Below are 22129 nucleotides of genomic sequence, written 5' to 3'. Positions count from 1 at the left end.
TCCCAAACATGGTTTCTGTCCTTATAGTTAGTTCTTATCATGCTGATTTATGTCCAAGTGTTCATTTTTCTGACAAGTTTACTTTTAATTAGTTATTGGATGCTATAAAAAGGGGGTGTGACCTCATGATTGACAGCTCTGTTAACAAATCGGGCTTCCGCAGCTGATCTGTTCCCGAGTAGCAGAGTAGAGGAGGAACGGCGAGAGGGGACGTAACTAACACTAACACTACAGTCATTGAACTTTCCATAAGCGTGAATATCTGCTTCAGAAGCTGTTCTGCTGTTAAACAAGCCGACGTGCCGGATCTTTGCTGGTTCTTTTCCCAGTAATTAAAGTGTGTGTTTTGGTTAGTGGAAGTTGCTACATCAGCTGCACCCACCAATCTCTACTGCACAACTCTGGCTCCAAATGATGTCACCATCGCAAGATGGCAGCATGCTGGCTTCAATCTCGTACAATGAGAGTAGATGAAGCAGCGTCGGTCATCTTTATACACAGTTATTGGTATCAACCCTCTCATCCAAATATGGTCGCTTCTGTTTCCAAAAAAACAAGAAGGCGAAGGCAAAAATACCAAACGTAAGGCTTCCAGCAAGTAGTCCACAAAGCAATGGATAATGTCAACGTGGCGACATCTACTTCAGTCTTTGCTTTTACAGCAGTTTTTATCTGTATTTTAATCTGAAATTGAATGCTACATGTCACATTAAACTTACCTTCTCAGATATGGTAATGATAATGATAATAGTTTTGGGAAATAAACATGTAGCTACAGGAAACAGCTAGCACAATAATTTGTTGTTTTTTATAGGGCTTATGTGCTGGCTTTGAAGTAGTTTAGCACATAACTGCTCAGTTAAACTTTAACTTGCAGGATTAAACAGAAATGTTATTATGTGTGTGTAAGTAAACTTTGGAGATGCTGGTTGGCAGATTAGACAGAGCCATGCTAGCTGTTTCCCTTTGTTTCTCGTGTTTATGCTAGGCTAACGAGCTGCTAGCTCCAGCTAAACTTGTCATACATGGTGGAATCAATCTTGCCAACTAGATACTTCATCACACCAACAGTAGAATTAAATGAAATGTACAATCTATAGTTTCTTATTTAAAGACTTTTAGACTAGACATGAACACTGTCAACAATTGGCTTTGCTGAGCTGTCAAAGTTATACAATCTATGTCCACGTCTTAAGCTCTATAATTACAGTTATTGACAGTGTTTCCCACAGGATGAGGTTGTATTTGTGGTGGTAGCTGATCAGAGTTTTTTATTTATTAGACTAAAACAGCTAGGAGAGCTTGTGAAAGGCAGCAGACTGGCACATGTTGTAAAACCAGTCGCAGGGGAACGAGACAAACTGAGCTTATGTTGCATCGAAGAACTGCAGTTTTTTTGCACTTCCTGGTGGCTTCATTTCTCAGCCTGGAGGTTGCTGCTTGGTATGTGGTTATTGGCTTGCTGTAAACTATTTCTGTTAATGTTTCTCTCCCTCTGTCTCTCTTCCTCCAGACTGCCAAGCCAACAAAACAACAATGTGGAACTCAAGGAAGCCGACCTGGGACCACTTCCAACAACAGATGAGACAACGCACTCTCACTCAAATACATCTGATCCCTTAGTTAAAGAGAAAACTGACTCTGAGGCCTCAGACTTTGATGATAGCTCTTCAACCATAGACATGTACAGAGCAAGGTTACAGGTGGTGGCGTCTGGGGCGGGAGGCCAGGTCATGCCCACTAAACCAGGGGTTAAAGGAGCAGCAGAGAGTCGGCATACCACAGCAAGTGGAGCAAAGACCCCGTCCTTAGCAGCTGGCAGCAAGGCAAAGAATGTCACAACAAAGGCTAAGGCCTCCACAGAGAGCACAAAAGTGGGAACTGCCAGTGATATGCCAGCACAGAGGGAGCATAGCAGTGATAAAACTGTTTCTATGTTACCAACATTAAAAGACCAAAGCACCAGTACTCCGTCGAGTGCGACTGTTTCAAAGTCTAAAATCCCCAAGAGGTCAACATCAGAGTTTGATGTGAAATCACCAGTGACACCAGATAAAACATCGCCGACTGAAGCCTCTGGGACCGTACTCACATCTAGACTGCAGAAACAACCCAGAAGCAAAGAAGCTTTAAAGTCTCCGGTCACTCCTACCAAAACTGGCAGGAAACCCAGTTTTGAAGAAGGTAAGGGAGGGAAAGCTCTGTCAGGAGACATTTCTCCCACAAAACCCAGGCCAGGAACAAAGTGGATTAAGGAGAAGTCAGATGAGGACAGTGACTCTATAAACCTGGTAAATGGTGTGGTGAGAGAGCGTGAGGCGACTGGCACGAAAGCAGGACTCTCAAAGGGCAGGGAGAGCCCGGATGTCAAAAAACAAGAGAGTAATGCCTCGCCTAAGACTCGGTTGCCCATTTCATCTCCGGCAAGAAAGAGGAACACTAACATAACTCAAACAAGTGAAACCAACTCTAAAAAGGTTACATCTGGTCAGACGGAGTCAGACAGACAGAAGAAGCCGAGTGCAGAGCAGCAAGACGTCACTCCTGGTGAGAGACCTGGCAGTGAAACGCCACCTCCGCTGTCTGAAAGTCCCAAGAAAGGTAAAACAGTCCGATCACAACACGCTGTAGTCTACACAGACTGTTCCAGAATACACCTTTCACTGTCATTATAAATAAATCCTCGGGGCCCTCTGTTGCCAATTTTGTAGACATCAGTTCAGGAATTGTTCATGTATTTGTTTATGGAACAGTTTCCCACTTTGGGAAATTTGGTTATCTTCCTTCCTTGTGAGCGTTAGATGAGAACATTGATATCACTTTCATATCTGTAGTGTTCATATGCAGCTACTGCCAGGCTGCTGGTTAGCTTAGCTTAGCTTAGCTCAAAGTCTTGATGCAGGGGGAAACATTTAGCCTGGATTTGTACACTTTTTTGCTAAATTGCCATCACCTCTTAAGTTCACTTATTACCATGTTCTTCTTTGTCTGAGACTGTGCCTTCCCAAGAAATAGCCCTGCACATAAAACCCTGTGGATCCACAACATGCTGTTTTCACAGAAATGATGTGTTTGTTGTTGAGCCATAGAGGTGCTGGTAGGCAGATTGTGTAACCTTTGGAAACCATCTTCATCCATAACAGAGTTTAAGCAGCTTTGCAGAGCGAGCCTCCCCTCGTCACTAACACTCTTCACTTCAGTGGCATGGGCGGCAGGTTTAAGTTATACACACAAAACAGCCACATGTTCTCTTACTAAAATCAGTGGCACCCTACGGTTGGACATGGGAATTGTTTTAATAGTAGCGTGTTTGCTGTGTATGTTGGCAGCTAGATCAGAGAGGCTCAGCAGCGCCTGTAATTAGTTATTCATGTTGAGGTTAATCGCTGATAGTCAAGCAAGCGTTTGATATCTTCTGAAAAATGTCTCATGTGATAGTAGTGTGATAAATCTGAGAAGGACGTGTTGGGACTGATAAGACTCAGTCAGCATCATCATTTCTAAAAGTCTTTGTTTCAGCTCATACACACTATAATGCAACCCAGAGTTTTTAAACTGAAAAAGGGTCAGCTGTGTTTCCAAAAGGAACTTTTTTAGGGGCTCAAAAACACAAAGTATAACAATCATGCATTTTAAAACAATTAATGTATTACTGAGGACTTAGCCTCAGGCTCTAGTCTAGACTCAGTCTTCTATGTAAAAAAATCTTCTCCGCAGGATTTCAGAGCCAGACTTCTTTGTTGGGATCATTTCCATAATGTTGTCGGACACCTGGAGTAACACTCTGAGCCTATCAGTCGCAAAAACAAGCACTTTTAGTGGACGTACTTGATCAGGCGCAGTTGCGCCAGGGGATTATGTTGCAGCCATTGCAGCCGTATCGTGGCTACGGCGGAGGTCATCTACTGGACCGATTCCAAAAGTTTTTGTTCCTATGAGTCATTTCGACACACACATTTGTAAAAATAGGGCCCAGGTCTAAAAATACAGAACTTCTCCTTTAAGTAAAAGTAAATTACTGACTTTGAAAAATACTCTAAAAAATGCAAGTAAACGAAAAAGCTACTCAATTACAGTAATGTGAGTAATTCATTACTTCCACCTTGGACACTGGACACTTGTCAAAGCGATAAGCATAACAAGCAACTTTCTCTTTGAGGGTTTTTTGTATTAAAATTGTGTGTCTGTGTTTCCAACAGGAGGCATGCTGTCAACAAGACCATCCAAACACCTCTCTAAAAGTAGCATCAGCCGAGAAGAGAGTCATTCACCCACATTGCGTTCCTCTCCGACTCCCACCAAGACAGAGAAACCTGTCTTATCAAGGCTCTCCAAACAAAGCGACAGCAACAAACCCCCCAGAAGTCCAGTTAAGGATTCATTTGAACCCTCGTCACCTGTAAGCAAGCTTCCTGCGAGAGGTCAGAGAAGCTCCAGCCAAGTGAGTTCCAGAAAACAATCACCAACTGGGAATTCTGCAAACAGATCTTCATCTAAAGCAGAAGACACTTCCAGCGTGTCTACAGAGGAAGAGGAGCACACAGTGAAAGTCACTCAGTCCAGAACCAGGTTAATCAAACAGAAAGGGAAAGTGGGAAAGCATTTGCAGGAGGGCGTACGAAGTTCTTCAACTGAAGAGCGTTCACAAACCCAACCACTACCAAACAATGATGGAAATACAGAACAATCTGAAGAAAAAATCACACCAGTGACAGGCCTCGGAGACGAGTTATCCCCTGGTAGTGAGGCTGATGTAAACAATGCTAAGACTGATAGCCATGAAGGACAGCGTGAGACCAAACAACAAACAAAAGATGGGTCTCCACCCGCAAATGTATCTCACATTAACAGTAAAAACACCACACAGGAACAGGACACAATGTTTTCACCAAAGACGTGTCCAGAAGAAATAAAAGACATTATAGAGACAGCCCAGGTAATAAGTAACATAAAACCGGATCCAACCCAGGTGAAAGGACTTGCAGAGTTAAATTCTGCAGTGCTGGCTCAGGAAACAAAACCAGCTCAGAAGGATGTAACTGATACGTCAGCCACACCTGCTGGGGATGACGGCATTGTCGGTGACATAATGACCGAATCTGAACGTGAAAGCGTTGAGCCTGGTAGTGTTTCTCTTGAAAAAACAACTTCTAACAAAACTACAAGCAGAGATAATCTCCCTTCCAAATTGGACTCGAAAGACAAAGAAGCTGAGCCCAAAGATGCACTTTCACTTTCAGCCTCTTCCATTGCTGTTTCAGTTGATCCCAACTTGGCAAGTAAAGGACAGCAGAAAGAGTTACTGAATGAAACCACAAGTCTCATTCTTGAAAATGATAGATTGCCCAGCGAATCGGTAAAAGACTCGAAGGTAGAAAATAAAAATAAAGAGGAGGTTGGCAGGAAACCAGTTGAGGCTTTGGACATTCAAACAGAGACTGTGACTGTTTGTGAATCGCCCAAGAATGCTGAAAATCAGCTGGACAAAGAGCCTCTTTTAGTGGCAGGAGAATCTGAAAGACGGGAGAATGAGTCCAAACCAAATGAAAGGCTGAATGAGGCAGCAGTGGAAAGCAGTGAGTCACAGAACAGTTCCAAAAAGGAGCTCCAGGCCATAACTATTGCGGATAAAGCAGAGAAACCAACACGTCTATCATCAGCGGAGAAATGTTTGCAGCCTGAATCAGAGGAAGAACCACACTCAAAAGTTACAGATGCTCTGCAAGAGAAGAAGACGGACACAGAGGAAGCAAGAAGTGCGCTCAGTGAAAATGCAGCCAGTGTGGTCGAAACAAGGCAGGAATGTGCAATCCTCTTAAAAGAAAATGCAGAGAGTGGCAAGAAGGAAACAGATCAGCAGATTAAAGTATTAACGGTGAAAAATGAACAGGAACCCAAAGTACTTCCAACCAGAGATGAAAAGCCTGAAGTTAAGGAATCAAATCAGGAGGAAGATCACCCTGATGTTGTAAAGGACAGACAATCTCCAGAACTTAAGGATGTGAGCAAAAAATCTCTGAGTAAAAAAGAAACTGAAATAAAGGAGTCACCATTGAGGAGTCCTGCTAGCAAGACTGAAGTTATTAATGCTAACAGTGAAGTTAGCATCCAGCAAGTCCAGAAGTCTGACCAACCTCAGGACATTACAAAACCAGAGAACAACAAATCAACAAAATCCAAAGCTGATCTAAAAAAGCAACCCGAGGAAGATAAAGCTACAGATAAGACCACTCACAAATCAAAAGCAGTGAGCAGTGAAACGCAGAGTGCTAAAGGTACTAAAGAAGAAGCCAAAACAAAGGACTCATCGAAAAAGATTTTGGTAAAAGGGACTGCGGTTACTCATGCTGACAGTGCACTTGGCAGCCAGCAAGACAGGAAGTCCGTAATCGTCAGAGACCAAGATGAGGATATTACAAAACCAGCTAAAGACCAGTCAACAAAATTACCAAAAGCTAACACGGAACAGAAACCGGAGACAGAGAAACCTCCAGAGAAGACAAGTGAAAGCCAAGGTTTACCAATGGATACAACTCAAGAAGTAAAAGCAGAACACAGTGAAACAAAGAGTGATGAAGGTACTAAAGACGAAGCCAAAACAAAGGATTCATCAATAAAGAGTTTGGTAAAAGAGGCTGCAGTTACTACTGCTAACAATGATGTTAGCATCCAGCAAGACCAGAAGTCCGTAATCGTCAGAGACCAAGATGAGGATATTACAAAACCAGCTAAAGACCAGTCAACAAAATTACCAAAAGCTAACACGGAACAGAAACCGGAGACAGAGAAACCTCCAGAGAAGACAAGTGAAAGCCAAGCTTTACCAATGGATGCAACTGAAGAAGTAAAAGCAGATCACAGTGAAACAAAGAGTGATGAAGGTACTAAAGACGAAGCCAAAACAAAGGATTCATCAATAAAGAGTTTGGTAAAAGAGGCTGCAGTTACTACTGCTAACAACGATGTTAGCATCCAGCAAGACAAGAAGTCTATCATCATTAAAGACCAAGATGAGGACATTACAAAACCAGACAAAGACAAGTCAACGAAACTTCCAAAAGCTAACACGGAACAGAAACCGGAGACAGAGAAACCTCCAGAGAAGACAAGTGAAAGCCAAGGTTTACCAATGGATACAACTCAAGAAGTAAAAGCAGATCACAGTGAAACAAAGAGTGATGAAGGTACTAAAGACGAAGCCAAAACAAAGGATTCATCAATAAAGAGTTTGGTAAAAGAGGCTGCAGTTACTACTGCTAACAATGATGTTAGCATCCAGCAAGACCAGAAGTCTGTAATCATTAAAGACCAAGATGAGGACATTACAAAACCAGCTAAAGACAAGTCAACGAAACTTCCAAAAGGTAACGTAGAACAGAAACCTGAGACAGAAAAACCTCTGGAGAAAACAACAGAAACAATGGATACAACTCACACAGTGAAAGCCGTAAGCACTGAAACCAAGAGTGCTGGAGGTACTAAAGACGAAGCCAAAACAAAGGATTCATCAATAAAGAGCTTGGTAAAAGAGGCTGCAGTTACTACTGCTAACAACGATGTTAGCATCCAGCAAGACCAGAAGTCTGTCATCATTAAAGACCAAGATGAGGACATTACAAAACCAGACGAAGACAAGTCAACGAAACTTCCAAAAGGTAACGTAGAACAGAAACCGGAGACAGAGAAACCTCAGGAGAAAACAACAGAAACAATGGATACAACTCACACAGTGAAAGCCGTAAGCACTGAAACCAAGAGTGCTGGAGGTACTAAAGACGAAGCCAAAAAGGATTTATCAAAGAAGAGCTTTGTCAAAGAGACTGCAGCTGCTAATGCTAACTGTGATGTTAGCATTAAGCAAAACAAGAAGTCTGTAATTATTAAAGACCAAGATGAGGACATTACAAAATCAGAGAAAGACAAGTCAACAAAATCCAAACATCCATTAGTTAACGAAGAACAGAAACCTAAAACAGAAAAAGATCAGCCCAAAAATACACAAAACCAAGTTTTACAAATGGACAGAACTGAAGAACAAAAAGCAGTTGGCAGTGAAATCCAGAGTACGAAAGAAGACACCAAAACCGAGGAACAAACAAAAACGTCTGTCAAAGATGAGAACATTACAAAACAAGAGAAAAACAAATCAACAAAAACAAGTCCAAATGCTGACCTCAAGCAGCAACCTGAGACGGGAAAGGCTTCTGAGAAGTCAAGCCAAGTTTCACAAAGGGATCCAGCTCAGGCACAAGGAGAAGAGACTGAAACAAAGGATTCATCAGTACAGAGTGTAGTTAGCATCCTGCAAGACCACAAGTCTGTTATTGTTGGAGACAAAGATGAGGAAATTACAAAACTAGCTAAAGACAAGTTAACAAAATCCAAATTGCCAAAAGCTAACCAAGAACAGAAACCTGAGACAGAAAAGGCTCAGGAGAAGACAAAGGAAAGCCAAATGGACAGAAGTCAAGAACCAGAAGCAGTAAGTGCTGAAACCCAGAAGACTGAAGGTACTAAAGAAGAGACTGAAACAAAGGATTCATCAGTGAAGAGTTCAGTGAAAACGAATGCAGTTACAAATGCTAACAGTGAAATTTGCAATGAGCAAGATCAGAAGTCTGTAACTCTGGACAAGACGAAGGAAGATGCCAAACTACCTGAAAAGTCAAGTGTTTTGACAACTGAAAAACCAGCTAGTAAGACTGATAAGAAACAGGAACAACACCTCACTAAAGAGGTTGTTGCAGCTGAAAATAAAGACACAAAACAGGAGACTCAGCAGACGGTGGCATCAAAGGTAGATACCAAGCAAGAGTCAAAACCCATTTTTGTGAAAGATGCATCCAGCGAAAAGGTTGGTGAACAAAAAGACAAGCCAACCATAGTTCAAGACAAAGTTTCTAAAAGTTCTGAAGCTCAAAAGCATGATAAGGACTCCACAGAAAAAATAAAAAATGAAAGTGGTCTGAAGCAGGAGCTGCAGACTAAAAGACAAGAGAAAGCCGTAAACCTTGGGGTCCCACAGAAGCCTGCAGAGCCAACTCTTAATGGCAGTTCCACTCTTTCTGCAACAGCAAAACCATCTTCTCCATCACTAAGTCCTCGGCCAAAGAAGGAATCTCCATCTAGCTGGTTAGATGTAGAACATCCTCAAGAACAGAAGAAGGACCAAAGAAGACGACTGAAATCTTCTGCCAGTGTGGATGATGAGCCTGATGATGTTGATGATTTCATAAAGAGCATTAAGGAGGGCAGCATTCCTTTCTCAGTACCGCCAAAGAGGCGGATTCGTAGAAAGTCCCCATCTCCTCCTTTTGCATTGCCGGCTATCAAGGAGGACCATTTCGAGAAAACATTTGATCCAGAGAAATTCCAGTTCGGCTTAAGAAAAAATGGCAACAGTTTAAGGGACCTTTCCCCAGCTATGGTGATTAAACAAAAAGCAGCTGAAAGGGAAGGACGTACCCAGGACAAACGTGCATTAAAGAATGACATGCAGACATCTAGAGACCGAATGGAATCACTGGATGAGGTGGAAGGAAAAGATGGAGTAAAAGAGGGGACAAATGTTGATGTAGGAAAAGAGGAGCCACAAAACAATGGACAAGAGCATAGGAAGCCAAAGTCACGCCTTGAGAGGATGTCCATCCTCTCCGACTTAATGAGGTCTCCTCGGTCCAGGAAGACCAAAGAGGAAGCTGCATCCGCCTCAAACGGCACACTTACATCTAACCAACAAATGGGCCTGCCCTCGCTGGGAGAGCAGGGAGTTGTTGATTCACCTCTGCCTGGCGTTGAAGCAGATAAGAAGGGTGTGAAAAGTACAGATCAAGGCTCACATGTGGGTGGCGGTGAAGGTACAGTTCGTGAGTCAGCACTCAGCCACTCCTCTCCACCTCCTCCTAAGCCCTCGTTCGCTGAGATAACGCTGCCTGATCATTTAGAGAAATACCTTAAGAAGAACAAAGGGGAGTCTGAGACCTCGAAGGGAGCTACTGAGACAGCCAAACCTAAACTGGATCCTATGGGGAGCACTGTTATGGACCAGGCCTCGACAGCAGGAGTAGCTGATGTGGATGTGGATTTGAAGGTCCCTGGAGGCCTGCCTCCACCCAGCAACTACAGCCAACAGACTTCTAGAAATGGACTCTCTACTCCAAAGCCTAAGGTAGCAATTTTTATATTTCAATTAAAGAGCTTTTATGATTTAATGTGGTTTCAGCTCCGATTTCTGCTTATGTAGCAGCCCCAAGCCTGAATGTGTTTAGACCTGCTAGCATGGACACAAAGCATTGATGAAGTTTAGTTCCATGGTAATGTGTCTCAGGTAATTATCCTGCTCTTTTATTTTGTAAGAAAAAGTCATGAATCATTTGCAAGTGAGGACAGGACAAAGGAGCATGCCCGAAGTCTGGAATTTTGCACAGGAAGTCTTGGCCAAGATCAACTGAAGCTCAACTTAGGAAGATATTTGCATCAACATGCAAATAAAGCAAAACTATGCAAACAACGAGACTGTGTTTGGATGACAGCAGTGTGCATATACATCATACTGCACAACATGTTTATTTTCCTCCCTTTAGACCCTTGGCATTACAAGTTATTGTTGTTTCTAACAGTCAGTATGCCCACAATACCTTAGGGATTTCTAAACAGTGTTTGCCATGGGTACTAACCGATATGTGGTTAACTTAAAGCCATAATTTCTTCATCACCTAAAACACAGTTTTCTTCATTGTATGATAAAATAAGTTTTCATATCGGTTATTTTTAAACATATGTTCCACAAATCTGTAAGAAGAGAAGAAGAAGAAGAAGATATACTTTATGTACCCGAGGGAAAATCCATTGTTCTCACTCGGTTATTATTACAAACATGCTACACACACAGGCCTGAAATACACACATGTACAAACAGGACCTTATGAACATGCTTTAATGGAGAGATGTCAGAGTGAGGGGGCTGCACATGCACATGCGCCCCGAGCAGTTGGGGGATTCGGTGCCTTGCTCAAGAACACCTTGACAGTGCTCAGGAAAGGAACTGGCACAGCTACCAGCCCCAATTCCATGCTTGGTCTGAACGGGGACTTGAACCAGCCCCCCTCTAGTTCCCAAGCCAAGTCCCTACCGACCGAGCTACCGTCTACCTGAAACCAAATAATAAACTGATATCAGCTGCATAATATCTGCCAACAGATATATTGGTCGGGCTCTGACACAGAGTTGTTCAAATAGTTTGATGAAACATAAATTACTATTAAATTAAAAAAAATGAAGGACAAAGTGCTGCTAGTGCTTGAAAACAAGCAGAGGGGTGTAAACAGTTAGCTCATAGAAATGGATAGATGGTTAAGAAAGGTAGTAGATGCTAGCATACATGCTAATAGTGCAAATGCAAACTTGATCAAACAAACCTCATAACATTTGTGTAACATTGAAAATTATAATTTGTATGTTTAATAGTGCTTAATAATGTCCAGATTAACATTCCAATGACCGTATTCGAACCAAGCAGGTGGTAAAATTGTTCTTAATAAATAATTAGTCTCTGATTAGGATGGACTGCTGTTCGTTAGCTTTAGTGTTTGGAGGACTGAAGTCTTTATTTAAAGCATGTGTTCAAGCTTGTAATCATTTCTTTGCTTTCAGGTACCTGCAATAAGAGGATTCCACAAAAGGCCTGGAAAGGTAAGATGATTGTTATTTTCTTTAATTTCTGGTAATGCTCTTTTTAAATAAGACATTGCTGCTACAGATTTTAATGAAATGTCTCTTTCCCCATACAGATCGTTGTACATGAACATCCTCAGTTTGGAGGAGAAGCGTTCGAGCTGTACTCTGATGTTGAGGACGCCACCACTCTGAAGCTGTCCCCTGTGATCTCAGTCAGGGTCATCAGAGGATGGTAAGGGTCTTTGTGCCAGTCTAAAGTCCCTGCAGTGTTTTGCTGGGACATTATTTTGACCGAACTGAACTGTCATCTTCAATTATCCTGCATGTATTTATGTTTCTCTTGATCCACATGCATCTAATAGAGACATCCATGGAACTGTTTAGTTATCCCCTTCAGCTTTTAATGAAACTACAGAGAAAGGTTCCTATGCTTAATGGTTTCATTTTCTTTTCCTTCAGCTGGCTCCTCTATGAAAAACCTGGCTTCCAGGGTCGTATCATCGCCCTGGAGGAGGGTCCTACAGATCAGATAGTGAACATGTGGGCTGAGGAGGGAACTCCAACAACCTTAGACCAGATGGGTCAGCCTGTACCGACAGCACCTATGGTCATTGGTTCTATCCGACTGGCTGTCAGGGTAAGATACTTTCTGTTTAACTTCCTGTTTTCAAAACAGTAAAATATCACAATCCTGCAGTGACTGCTTATTAACTTTTATACTTAGCTTATTGTTTTGTAAAAAGAATCATATTCAAAAGTATTAAAGCAACTCGCCCCTGGAAAACGCCGCTGTCAGTCAAAGCTTGAGTCTCTGCTGATAGAAGCAATAATATTTGAAATTGGCACCATAGCTGTGGAGAAAGTTGTACAAACAGCTTGTGGTTTCGCCCATTCTACATTCCTACAACACCCAGCATGCATTGCGCCCTCCCTCTGAAAGGAACGGCCCAGTGGAGTGAAATACGCTGCAGGCAATGGCTCAGAGCGGTACAGAATTCGAAATACGATGAGAATATACCGGTGGATCGTCTAAAAAATCTTCAGGTCTGCAGTCTGCATTTAAAACCTTTTGAACGAGACATGACATCGGAGGCGGGCGTCCTAGACTGAGGAAGTGTGCTCCCTGGCCTCCGCCGGATGACACGTTTTACGTAGTCTGGCGGAGGTTTTCTGCGTCTTCCAAAGCCACAGAGCAAAATTGCATTTTTTCCTACCGTAATTGCATTAGCTCCCCATAATAGCATGATAAGACTGGGGGTGGAAATCGGCAGGATTTCAAAAAAATATTATGTTGGCACATGTAGCAAAAACGTAATGAAAGCACAGGCCATCCTTAAGTCTGAAATTGAAAACTTTCTTACTTGTTTTGTGTATTTTGTGTTGTATAGGACTACAGCGTACCCCAAATTGATCTGTTCACGGAGGTCAATGGGATGGGCAGGGTGTCCACTCACTGCGACGACACCATAGAGCTCGGCTCCTATGGGATGCCACAGACCACTGGATCCATTAAAGTCCATTCTGGAGTGTAAGTTCTCACGACACTTATAGCAAAGTTTTTTTAATAACTCTATTAAAGTAACAGGGAGTGTATGTAAACATGTGTCACATTATGGTGGCAACCCTGCTACTGTTTTAAATGCACGCGTATGAAACTGTAAGAGTGTGTGCAGCATCTGTTCTGTGTCTAAGCAGGAATGCACGCTGCAGGCCAGAGCTCGTGGTTGTCAGAGTTTTAACTGCTGCTAGTTATTGATGGTTAGCACTCACATTTTTCAGAAGTACACTAGAGGATCCGATGGGTTTGGCTCTTCAAATAACTGTGAGGAAATAACTCACAGAATGGTCATAACTCTGAAGTGCTGCACTCAGCTTTCTCTCTCTCTCTCTCTCATGTGTGTCTTTAGCTGGCTGGTGTACGCTGATCCAGGATTTGGAGGTTTTGTGGGAGTGCTGGAGGTGGGGGAGTATCCCTGCCCAGAGACCTGGGGTTTCCCTCAGCCCTTCATTGGGTCTCTCAGACCCCTCCGAATGGTACACTACATGGAATATACTGTACATACCGCATTTTTTTCAAATTACGTGCCGTTACAAATACATTATGTGTCTCTTTGTTGCAGGGAGCAATAAGGGTGGAGCATCCTATTGAAGTAAAGGTATGTTGCATCTATCAACAGGTAGAAATGGCCGCTCAAAGTCGAAGTGAGAAAGGATTGTTATAGTTTATCTGAGGAATGTTTTGCTAACATGATTAATTATGTTGGTGGTTTGGTGCAAAATCACATAGCGTTGGGAAAACAGCATGCACAAACAGCTGCAGCTTGTTAATGCGTTTGTTCTGCTGATTTTAAGTACCTCAGAATGATTAAATGACTGTGAGATGAATTAGAAGGACTCGGTGTCAAAATCCCAGAGAGAAATCTAAGTGTTGTTAATGTTATGAAACACAAATTCTTTTGTAAAGGTATGCAGTAGTTAAGATGATTTAGCTAAAAAAAGAAGCCATGTCCACACTTTTTATTGCGTTCCTCAAGTATGCTGACAGCTCTCAGCCTGCAGCCTGCAGCCTGCAGCCTGCGCACCTTACTGACAGACATGCAAAGATATACTTTCACTGCATTGCACTGTGATTTGTGGAATGAATGGTATTCTACCTTAGGACAGAAATGAGCAAAAAACACATATCTGCAATAACGCTACACTCGTAAATTTATACACACACAGTAACACATCTAAGGCATTTGTTTAAAGGGAGGCTCATCTTTAAAGCTGCAGTAGGTAAGATGGAGGAGAGAGCGGACTTTGCTTCAAAATTTCTAAGATTACAACCTCCAGGTCCCTCCCCCTCTCTCTCCGGCGCTCAGTCCTGCCTCCAAAGCCCTCCCCGCAGAGGAGGCTGTCATACGCGCATGCTAGTAACCATGGCAACTGAAAAAGCCAGATATACAATATGGCGGATACACCGGTAAAAACGTGAAATGACAACAATCGCAGCCGTTTTATTACACCACCAACACTATCGAAGCAGATACACGTGTTTTTACTGTGAACGGTAATCTACAGCTAATTTCATTCGGCAAAACCAGCAGCACTTAGTTTGCAAACAGAGACTGTGGACAAAACAGAGCCGACTAAGCAGTAACACACTGATGTTGAGAATATTTAGCCTTGAGAGCACAGGCACACAGAACAGCCTTTGTGGACACAAACTGGATGATGCTGCTAACACTGAAGAAATTGAGCTTGACCGTGTGAGCATGTGCACAGTAGTGGCGCTTCGCAGCGTGTGATTGACAGCAGCCTGAGACACTGCTCGGCTCTGATTGGTTGTTGTGTTCTGCAACGGTACATTTTTTGCAAATGCCGTTCGGGGGCAGTAGGAGGAGCCAGAGGAACATGGTTTTCTTCACAGATTATCTCTCTCATGTACTACTGCATGGACAAAGTTACAGTTTGAACAAATATGACATAAAGTTAGTTTTTATGATGTTACCTACTGAAACTTTTACTCCGTCCCCTCCTTCTCCCATCCAGGCTTTAGTGTTTGAGAAGCCTAACTTTGATGGAGAGTGCATCGAGGTCGACTGCGACGTATACAACCTCCAAGAAGAACCAGAAGAAGAAATCAAGAACAAGAAAACATTGTCTGCAGTGGGGTCTATGAAGATACTTGGTGGCCTGTAAGTATCTGTTTAAGTAAAAAGATGAGCAGAGGATGAAAGTTTAAAAGGTTTAATCTACCACAGTGTGTGTTATCAGATTATTGAAGAAAGATTTCCTCCGCTTATACCTCTTGTTTTGTGCTTTTAGCTGGGTGGGCTATCAAGAGTCAAACTTTGAGGGTCAGCAGTACATCCTGGAGGAGGGGGAGTATCCTCAGTGCAGCGACTGGGGAGGAACTGAGGACGGGCCCCTGTCTCTGCGTCCTGTATGCACAGTGAGTATCAGCTGCAATATGACTGACACATTTACATGGTAATCTGCAAGACATCTTGTTTGATCTTGTCTCCATCTTTGGCTCGTAGCACTAATTGCTTCGGTGTTGAGACTGGCTCTTCACTTTCTAATCATTTCACTGTTATTATCCTCCCCAGGACTTCCTGTCTCCTCATGTTAAACTGTTCAGTGAGCAGCACTTCAACGAGCACGGGCTCAGCATGGACCTGCTGGGTCCCGTCGTTAACATAGAGGCCGTCAGCTACGGAGTCAAGACTCAGTCTGTCAACGTCATGGGTGGAGTGTAAGTAAAAAAAACAGCTAATGATTTAGACTGCGTGTTGTCCACGCCCTTACAGTGTTTGGGTGTGTCTGTGTGCTCCCCACCTGCAAGACATGACTAAGCGCACACACAATCAAAACACACGCTCGCATACATATAGCCCGAGAGGAAACAATTATAGTGTTAAAGATCGCTTGTGTGTAATTGATGTGGCAGCTCTGATAAAGGATGTAAAAGATCTTTAAACTCTTGAGGGCAAAGATTTAAACTGACATGAATAGGAAGAGAGCTTCTTTTAAACATTACAAGCTTCTTTAAGAGTTGGTGTAATTATAGTGAAGTGCCGAACTGTAACTTAAGTTTCACAATGGGTTTCATTTTTAGTCTGTGATTTATCTGAATGTGTTCCTTTAAAACGTGAGTTTTTCCGTTCACAGATTTTTTTATGATCTAAGTGCACGTTTAAGCACATTTGTTTAAAGTCTCTGATCAACTTTTATAACGTGTTTGCTTTACATCTGCCCCGCCTGCTGCGTCATTTTACAACCTTTCAGAGGCCTCCACTTCCTCCTTTTATAATGATGGTACACAGTTAAATACAGTGATTTATTCAGCTGGACAATCACATCAGTAAGGTCTGGATTCTTAAAAGGGAATACGGTATTTTCTGGCTTTACTTATTTCAGGGTCTAAACGACCAATCAAACAAGGCAGTCATGAGACAGGTGAGACAGGCTGTAATGGCTGGAAGGTAATCTTTAGAGGAGAATGCACTGTAGTACAATCTACTTAAAGCACCCCTACAGAGATCAACCATTCTGTTAAGAGGGAGATCTTTTTTAACCAGAAACAGCCATTCAGCTCCCTCTCTGAATCCGCCAGACTCCATTGACAAAAACAGTTATTTTACTTTGCAGAAAACTGGAGTTGCTGCACGACTAGTGTTTTAATTTGTTTGTTGCATTTGCATTGTTGTCTAACTTGGTCTTTTTTTAAGGGTTCGCTCTGATCCAACACTGAATAATAACACATACTTTACTGGTTTCTATATCTCCTTTTGGTTTTACAGCTTTTATTTCTTTTTCCTTTATTTCCTTTCTTTTATCTCTTTTACTTATTTTATTTTATTTACTCTTTCTACTTCTTCCTGCTTCGTCCCCTTGGTCTTGGTTGTGAGGGTTCTCCTGTTGCCAATTGGGTATTGGGTTTTGTGCTTTGCTTGTTCTGTGATTTGCTGGGCCTGTGTGAGTTACTTGTTTTGTGATTTGCTGGTTTTCTGCTTGTTCTCTGCTTTACTTTGTTTGCTTGGTTGTCAAAGCACTTTGTAAACTCTTGTTTTTAACTCCCGTGTCCTAAAAGGTAGAATTAGTGTTTTTATGAATGGAGTCTGGTGGCTATAAAGAAAGTGATTTTGCAGTTGTTTCTGTTTGTCTCTCTGATTGGGTGTGAATAACATAAAACATTAAAGGAGAAGTTCTGTATTTTTCTCCAGCGTAGCAGCAATACGACTGCAATGGCTGCAACATCCCCTGGGGCAATGCACCTGATCAGTACCTCCACTAAAAGTGCTTGTTTTTACAGGCTCAGATTGTTACTCCAGGTGTCCGACAACATTATGGAAACAATCCCTACAAAGATCGTCCTTTTTTTAAAGACTAAGATCCTTTTTGTGTCACCACAAACAGAAGTCTCACTCAAGGAGAAGTCTCACTCTGAAATCTCGCAGTTGGCGAGATGTTACTGGAACAGGATGTCAGAAACGTGAGTTAGAGTTGGAGAGAGGACTGCCAGCAAGAGTATATTTCAAAAGCCATGGCTGAATATTTACCTGATCGACAATGAAGATGAGGCATTTGAGCCACCGTCCATCTCACCACCCGCAAGATTTCAGAGCGAGACTTCTCCTTGAACAAGACTTCTGTTTCTGGTTACAAAAAAAGGATCGATCTGGAGTAACAATCTGAGCCTGTCAGTGGCAAAAACAAGCACTTATATTTGACGCACTTTGATCAGGCGCAATGCCCCAGGGGATTATGTTGCAGCCATTGTGGCCGTATCGTGTGAAAATGAGTTGTATCTAAAGATGTTTGTTTTTGTCTCCCGGGCAGGTGGGTGGGCTTTGAGAACCCTGGATTCAGTGGAGAGCTCTACATCCTGGAGAAAGGACTGTATGCAAGCCCCGAGGACTGGGGAGCCCAGCACCCCAAAATCTCATCCATACAGCCCGTCTTCCATGTAAGAAATGATTTAGAGTATCATTTAAAGAATAGTGCACGCCCAGGCACCACCAGCCAAGTCTTTGTTAACAACTTTTGTGTGCAAAGCTGCTGTTTAACCCCCTTCTGTCTGTTTCACAGGACTCTCTAATGGGAGCACCAAAATTCAAGGTATCACTCCCTCCAGTTAAATCTTCATATAACAGATAAACTCATCTTTCCCAAACCATGCTGGTTGTCTGTCTGTAACTGGGTCACTAAGTTCTGTTGCTGTGTGCAGGTGAAACTGTATTCTGAGCCGGACTTCCAGGGACGGCTGGTGGCTCTGGAGGACAGTGCAGAGGCTCTGGATGAGGACTTCATACCCAGGTCCTGTAAGGTGCTGGCTGGCAGGTAGGACTGACTAAACTAGCACCAAACACCGCCTGGAACATTCTGGGTACAAGAAATTAGATGTGGCTCACATGTTCGGCTCAGAGATTAACACTGTGATTATTCTACACCAAGATAAAAAAAAGTGCTTTTGCAGGAAATTCTCCGACCCTAAAATCTGTAATTTTGCAATCTGTGATTTTATTGTTTATTTCACAAAGTAGCATCGTGAAAGTGGATTTAAAGTTGTTGAGACTTAAAGGCAAACTTGAAGAACAATGTGTGTCTTTCTGTGTCAGCTGGGTGGCGTTTGGAGGAGCCCAGTTCACAGAGAACATGTACGTGTTGGAGGAGGGAGAGTACCCAAACACAGAGGCCATGGGCTTCCTGTCCTCAGACTCCACCTTCCGCTCCATACAGACCGCTGGACATGTGAGTGTTGTCTTGGGCCATCTGTGACTCTGCCTTGTTGATGATTGAAGAATCAAGTTCTTACGGATGAGACTAATGAACGTTCTGTTGCTGTTGTTGTTCAGGAGCTGTCGCTGCCCTCCATCACCTTGTTCAGTAAGGTGGGCTGCAAAGGTCGCAGGGTGGTGTTGCCTAAAGGAGCTGTGAACCTGCTGCAGGCCGGCCTGGATGCTCGCATACGCTCCCTGGTGGTGGAAGGAGGAATGTATGTCGCTACTTTAGAATTTCCATTTTCAATTCTTTAAAGGCATAGGTGTGAATATGGATCCAGGATAATATCAACATGTTTCAGTATCCTAGCCCTGAATTAACTGATATGACAGTCCAACAAGATGATGCTTTATTTAAGCTCGTGGGACATGAACGCTTGACTTTCAGATGATCTAATGCCATACAATAAACACTCCGTAGGTGTGACCCTGTTCTATTTAAATCTAATATTTGTTTTTATGCAACTTCAGTGAAAGTGTTTTTCAACAACAAGAACAGAGTGCAGTGGTTAGCACTGTTGACTCACAGCTAGAAGGTTCCTATTTCGAACCCCGGTTCAGACAAAGTGGGCCTTTCTGTTTGCATGTTCTCCACGTGCATGCGTGGGTTCCCTCCAGGCACTCCAGCTTCCTCCCACACTCCAAAGACATGCTCGTTCATTGGTGACTCTAAAATTGCCCGTAGGAGTGAATGTGTTTGGAAAGGTCTCTGTGTGTCAGCCCTGTGATTGACTGGTGATCAGACAAGGGTGTAACCCCGCCTTTTGCCCAATGACAGCTTGGTTTGGCTCCAGCCGCCAGCCAAATGAACAGGATGAGCAGTATAGATCGTGGATAGATGGATGGGCGTAGAAAGGAAATCGAAAAGAAACACAGGTAGATGAAGGGCAGAAAAGATGTCAAAATGGCGTTACAAAGCTGCTAATCGTGCTAAAGGTGCTCTGCATTGACTCTCTGAGTGTGAAAGAGTAGTAAAGAGAGGTTTCATCCTGCTTCAGTCTCGTCTATGTACGAAAGAAAAGGGTCCCAGATATCCAAAAATGTCCTTATCAAACCGGTCCTCAGGAACCTGAGTCTTTCCATTTGTATGACATCATATCAGCGACTTCCAATCTCTCAGAATGAGTCTCTTGGCATTTTCCATCCCCAGCATCCTATCATAATATTGACAGTGATTCGTACTAACACAATAAAAGTGAAGTTATTAATGTTGAGGTTCAACGCTACTGTGTTTGGTGAAGCTGATATAACACACATGATTAACTGTCTTCTCTCCAGGTGGGTGTTGTATGAAGGTAGCAACTACTCAGGTCAGCAGCTGCTCCTGCAGCCAGGTGAAGTGCTGGATTTGTTCCAGCTCAGCGGCTGGCAGCGAATAGGATCTCTGCGTCCTTTGGTCCAGGTATGGAAGGAGGGAAACGGGTCTCTAGGACTTATAGTCACATAAGTCAAGTGAATGTTTTTTTTGTTTCTCACATGGAAAGTATGACGAATGTCTGATGGTTTTTAGTACCAGCTAAAATGCACGTTGATAGATTTAATCAGTTCAAAGAAGGAGTCAAATGTGTATCAGTGAATCAAATCTAACCATGTAGTTTTGAATGTTTCCCTCCACAGAAGCAGATGTTCTTCCATCTGCAGAATAGGGAGACAGGAAGTGTGATGTCACTGACAGGAACTCTGGACGACATCAAGCTGATGAGGGTTCAGGCTGTGGAGGAGACCGGAGGGGTGGAGCAGGTCTGGCTCTATCAGGATGGGCAGCTCACCTGCAAGGTACAAAACAAAACCCAACTGCACACAAAACTGACGCTCACAGGGAAAACAGGAAGTGCTGCATTGACTTAGTTAAAGTGACGCAGGAGTTATTTATAGCTCAAAGAATGAGCACAAGTCTTCTTCAGACAGATCCTAAAGTGTTATCAGAAGTGTTTCACTTACAGATACTTTTATTGTTGCCTTAAAAGTCCAATACTTTGTATCCTCAGTATTCAGCTTTCTGACAGACTTGTGTTTGCACATTTACCCAAAAGTAAAAGCATGAGCCCTGAACTTAAACATTTTGACAGGAAGTTTGATCATTTGGTTACAGCTGTTACTTTTCTGTAGGAACTGTAGGGCTGTAAGGAACATACACACTCTGTGGTATTGTTATTGTAGGTGGCTGTGTACATGAAAACAAGGGTGTGATCAAGACAATATAAAAGGCAGGAAAACAACATGTGTTCCCAACAGACTTCTTTCCTAAGGCGACCTCCATCAAAGGGGTCATGTTTTTACTCCTGTCTGCTGTCTTTGAGTTAGCAGGATATCGAAAGACTTGTGCAAACTTCAAGTCAGTGTGGTGGAAATGAAGCAGTAAGACATCAAGGATCAAGAGCTTAGCTGTATGGAAAGGGAGTTTTTTGTTTAAAAGTTTTGCAATTGTAGTGAAATGTGATACAGTTCATGCACATTTAGGGCCCGATCAGACAGAGCACGTTTGAGCAGCTGGGACATGTAATTGTTTTCAGTGAGAGGGACGCTTTTTGCGCGCTGCTTTTGCGTTGCAGAGCGCCTCCCGTTTTTGAGGAAACACTGAGCGCTTCGAGTTGAAAAAACTCGAAACACACCCGACGTCATTGCTGTTTTTTCTCATTGTCCAATTGGATGAATGTAGAGGCGGGCCTTCTGTCAGTTTACAACATAATGGCTAGGTTAATGACAGCTAATGATTCAGTGTTTGCCTTAACAAGAGTAGAAAAAAGGTGCCGCGAGGTGCTCTTTTTTTAAACGTAGGCCTCAACAACAAAAGGCAGTGCCTCGCGTTTAACAGACTGCAAAACGCGCTCTGTCTGATCGGGGCCTTAGACTCTAACACTCTCCGGCATCATCATTTTTAAGCAGATTCATGTAGAGGTTAAAATAACTTTCTGCACATTTATAATAGCACATTTTGGCTTCAGAGGGAGAAAATGAACCACTACCTACTATTGCATCTTCATCTTCATCACCATGTCTTCTTCGTCTCCAGCTGGTGGAGGACTGTTGCCTGGAGACGGCAGGCAGTGTGCTGATGGCGGGCTGCCGGCTCTTAGTTTCCCCGGAGCGAGGCAAAGTCAACCAGCTGTGGAACATCACTGCAGACGGCCTGGTGCGCTGCCACCTCAAACCAGACCTGGTCCTGGAGGTCAAAGGTCAGACAG

At 43.0% G+C, this 22129-nt stretch overlaps 1 protein-coding gene across 1 annotated transcript in view; it reads left to right on the top strand.

Moving 5' to 3' along the window:
* The window catches only part of crybg1a (crystallin beta-gamma domain containing 1a), a 58247-nt gene that overhangs the window by 34931 nt on the left and 1187 nt on the right, over positions 1 to 22129 (top strand). The window contains exons 4-22 of the mRNA XM_069661215.1: positions 1514 to 2601; positions 4200 to 10168; positions 11653 to 11691; positions 11790 to 11908; positions 12136 to 12313; positions 13065 to 13204; positions 13584 to 13710; positions 13797 to 13832; positions 15211 to 15356; positions 15487 to 15613; positions 15771 to 15916; positions 18004 to 18130; positions 18253 to 18282; positions 18392 to 18504; positions 18783 to 18915; positions 19020 to 19159; positions 20223 to 20346; positions 20562 to 20720; positions 21958 to 22120. Coding sequence (XP_069517316.1) covers positions 1514 to 2601; positions 4200 to 10168; positions 11653 to 11691; positions 11790 to 11908; positions 12136 to 12313; positions 13065 to 13204; positions 13584 to 13710; positions 13797 to 13832; positions 15211 to 15356; positions 15487 to 15613; positions 15771 to 15916; positions 18004 to 18130; positions 18253 to 18282; positions 18392 to 18504; positions 18783 to 18915; positions 19020 to 19159; positions 20223 to 20346; positions 20562 to 20720; positions 21958 to 22120 — 9104 coding nt within the window. The remainder of the gene's footprint in view (positions 1 to 1513; positions 2602 to 4199; positions 10169 to 11652; positions 11692 to 11789; positions 11909 to 12135; positions 12314 to 13064; positions 13205 to 13583; positions 13711 to 13796; positions 13833 to 15210; positions 15357 to 15486; positions 15614 to 15770; positions 15917 to 18003; positions 18131 to 18252; positions 18283 to 18391; positions 18505 to 18782; positions 18916 to 19019; positions 19160 to 20222; positions 20347 to 20561; positions 20721 to 21957; positions 22121 to 22129) is intronic.

The sequence above is a fragment of the Semicossyphus pulcher genome, unplaced genomic scaffold, assembly GCF_022749685.1.
Source record: "Semicossyphus pulcher isolate SPU_LCO1_2020_fin unplaced genomic scaffold, fSemPul1.0.p SCAF_14, whole genome shotgun sequence".
Classification (NCBI taxonomy): domain Eukaryota; kingdom Metazoa; phylum Chordata; class Actinopteri; order Labriformes; family Labridae; genus Semicossyphus; species Semicossyphus pulcher.
Note: the sequence above shows the minus strand (reverse complement) of the source record. Positions and strands in the feature narration are given on the sequence as shown.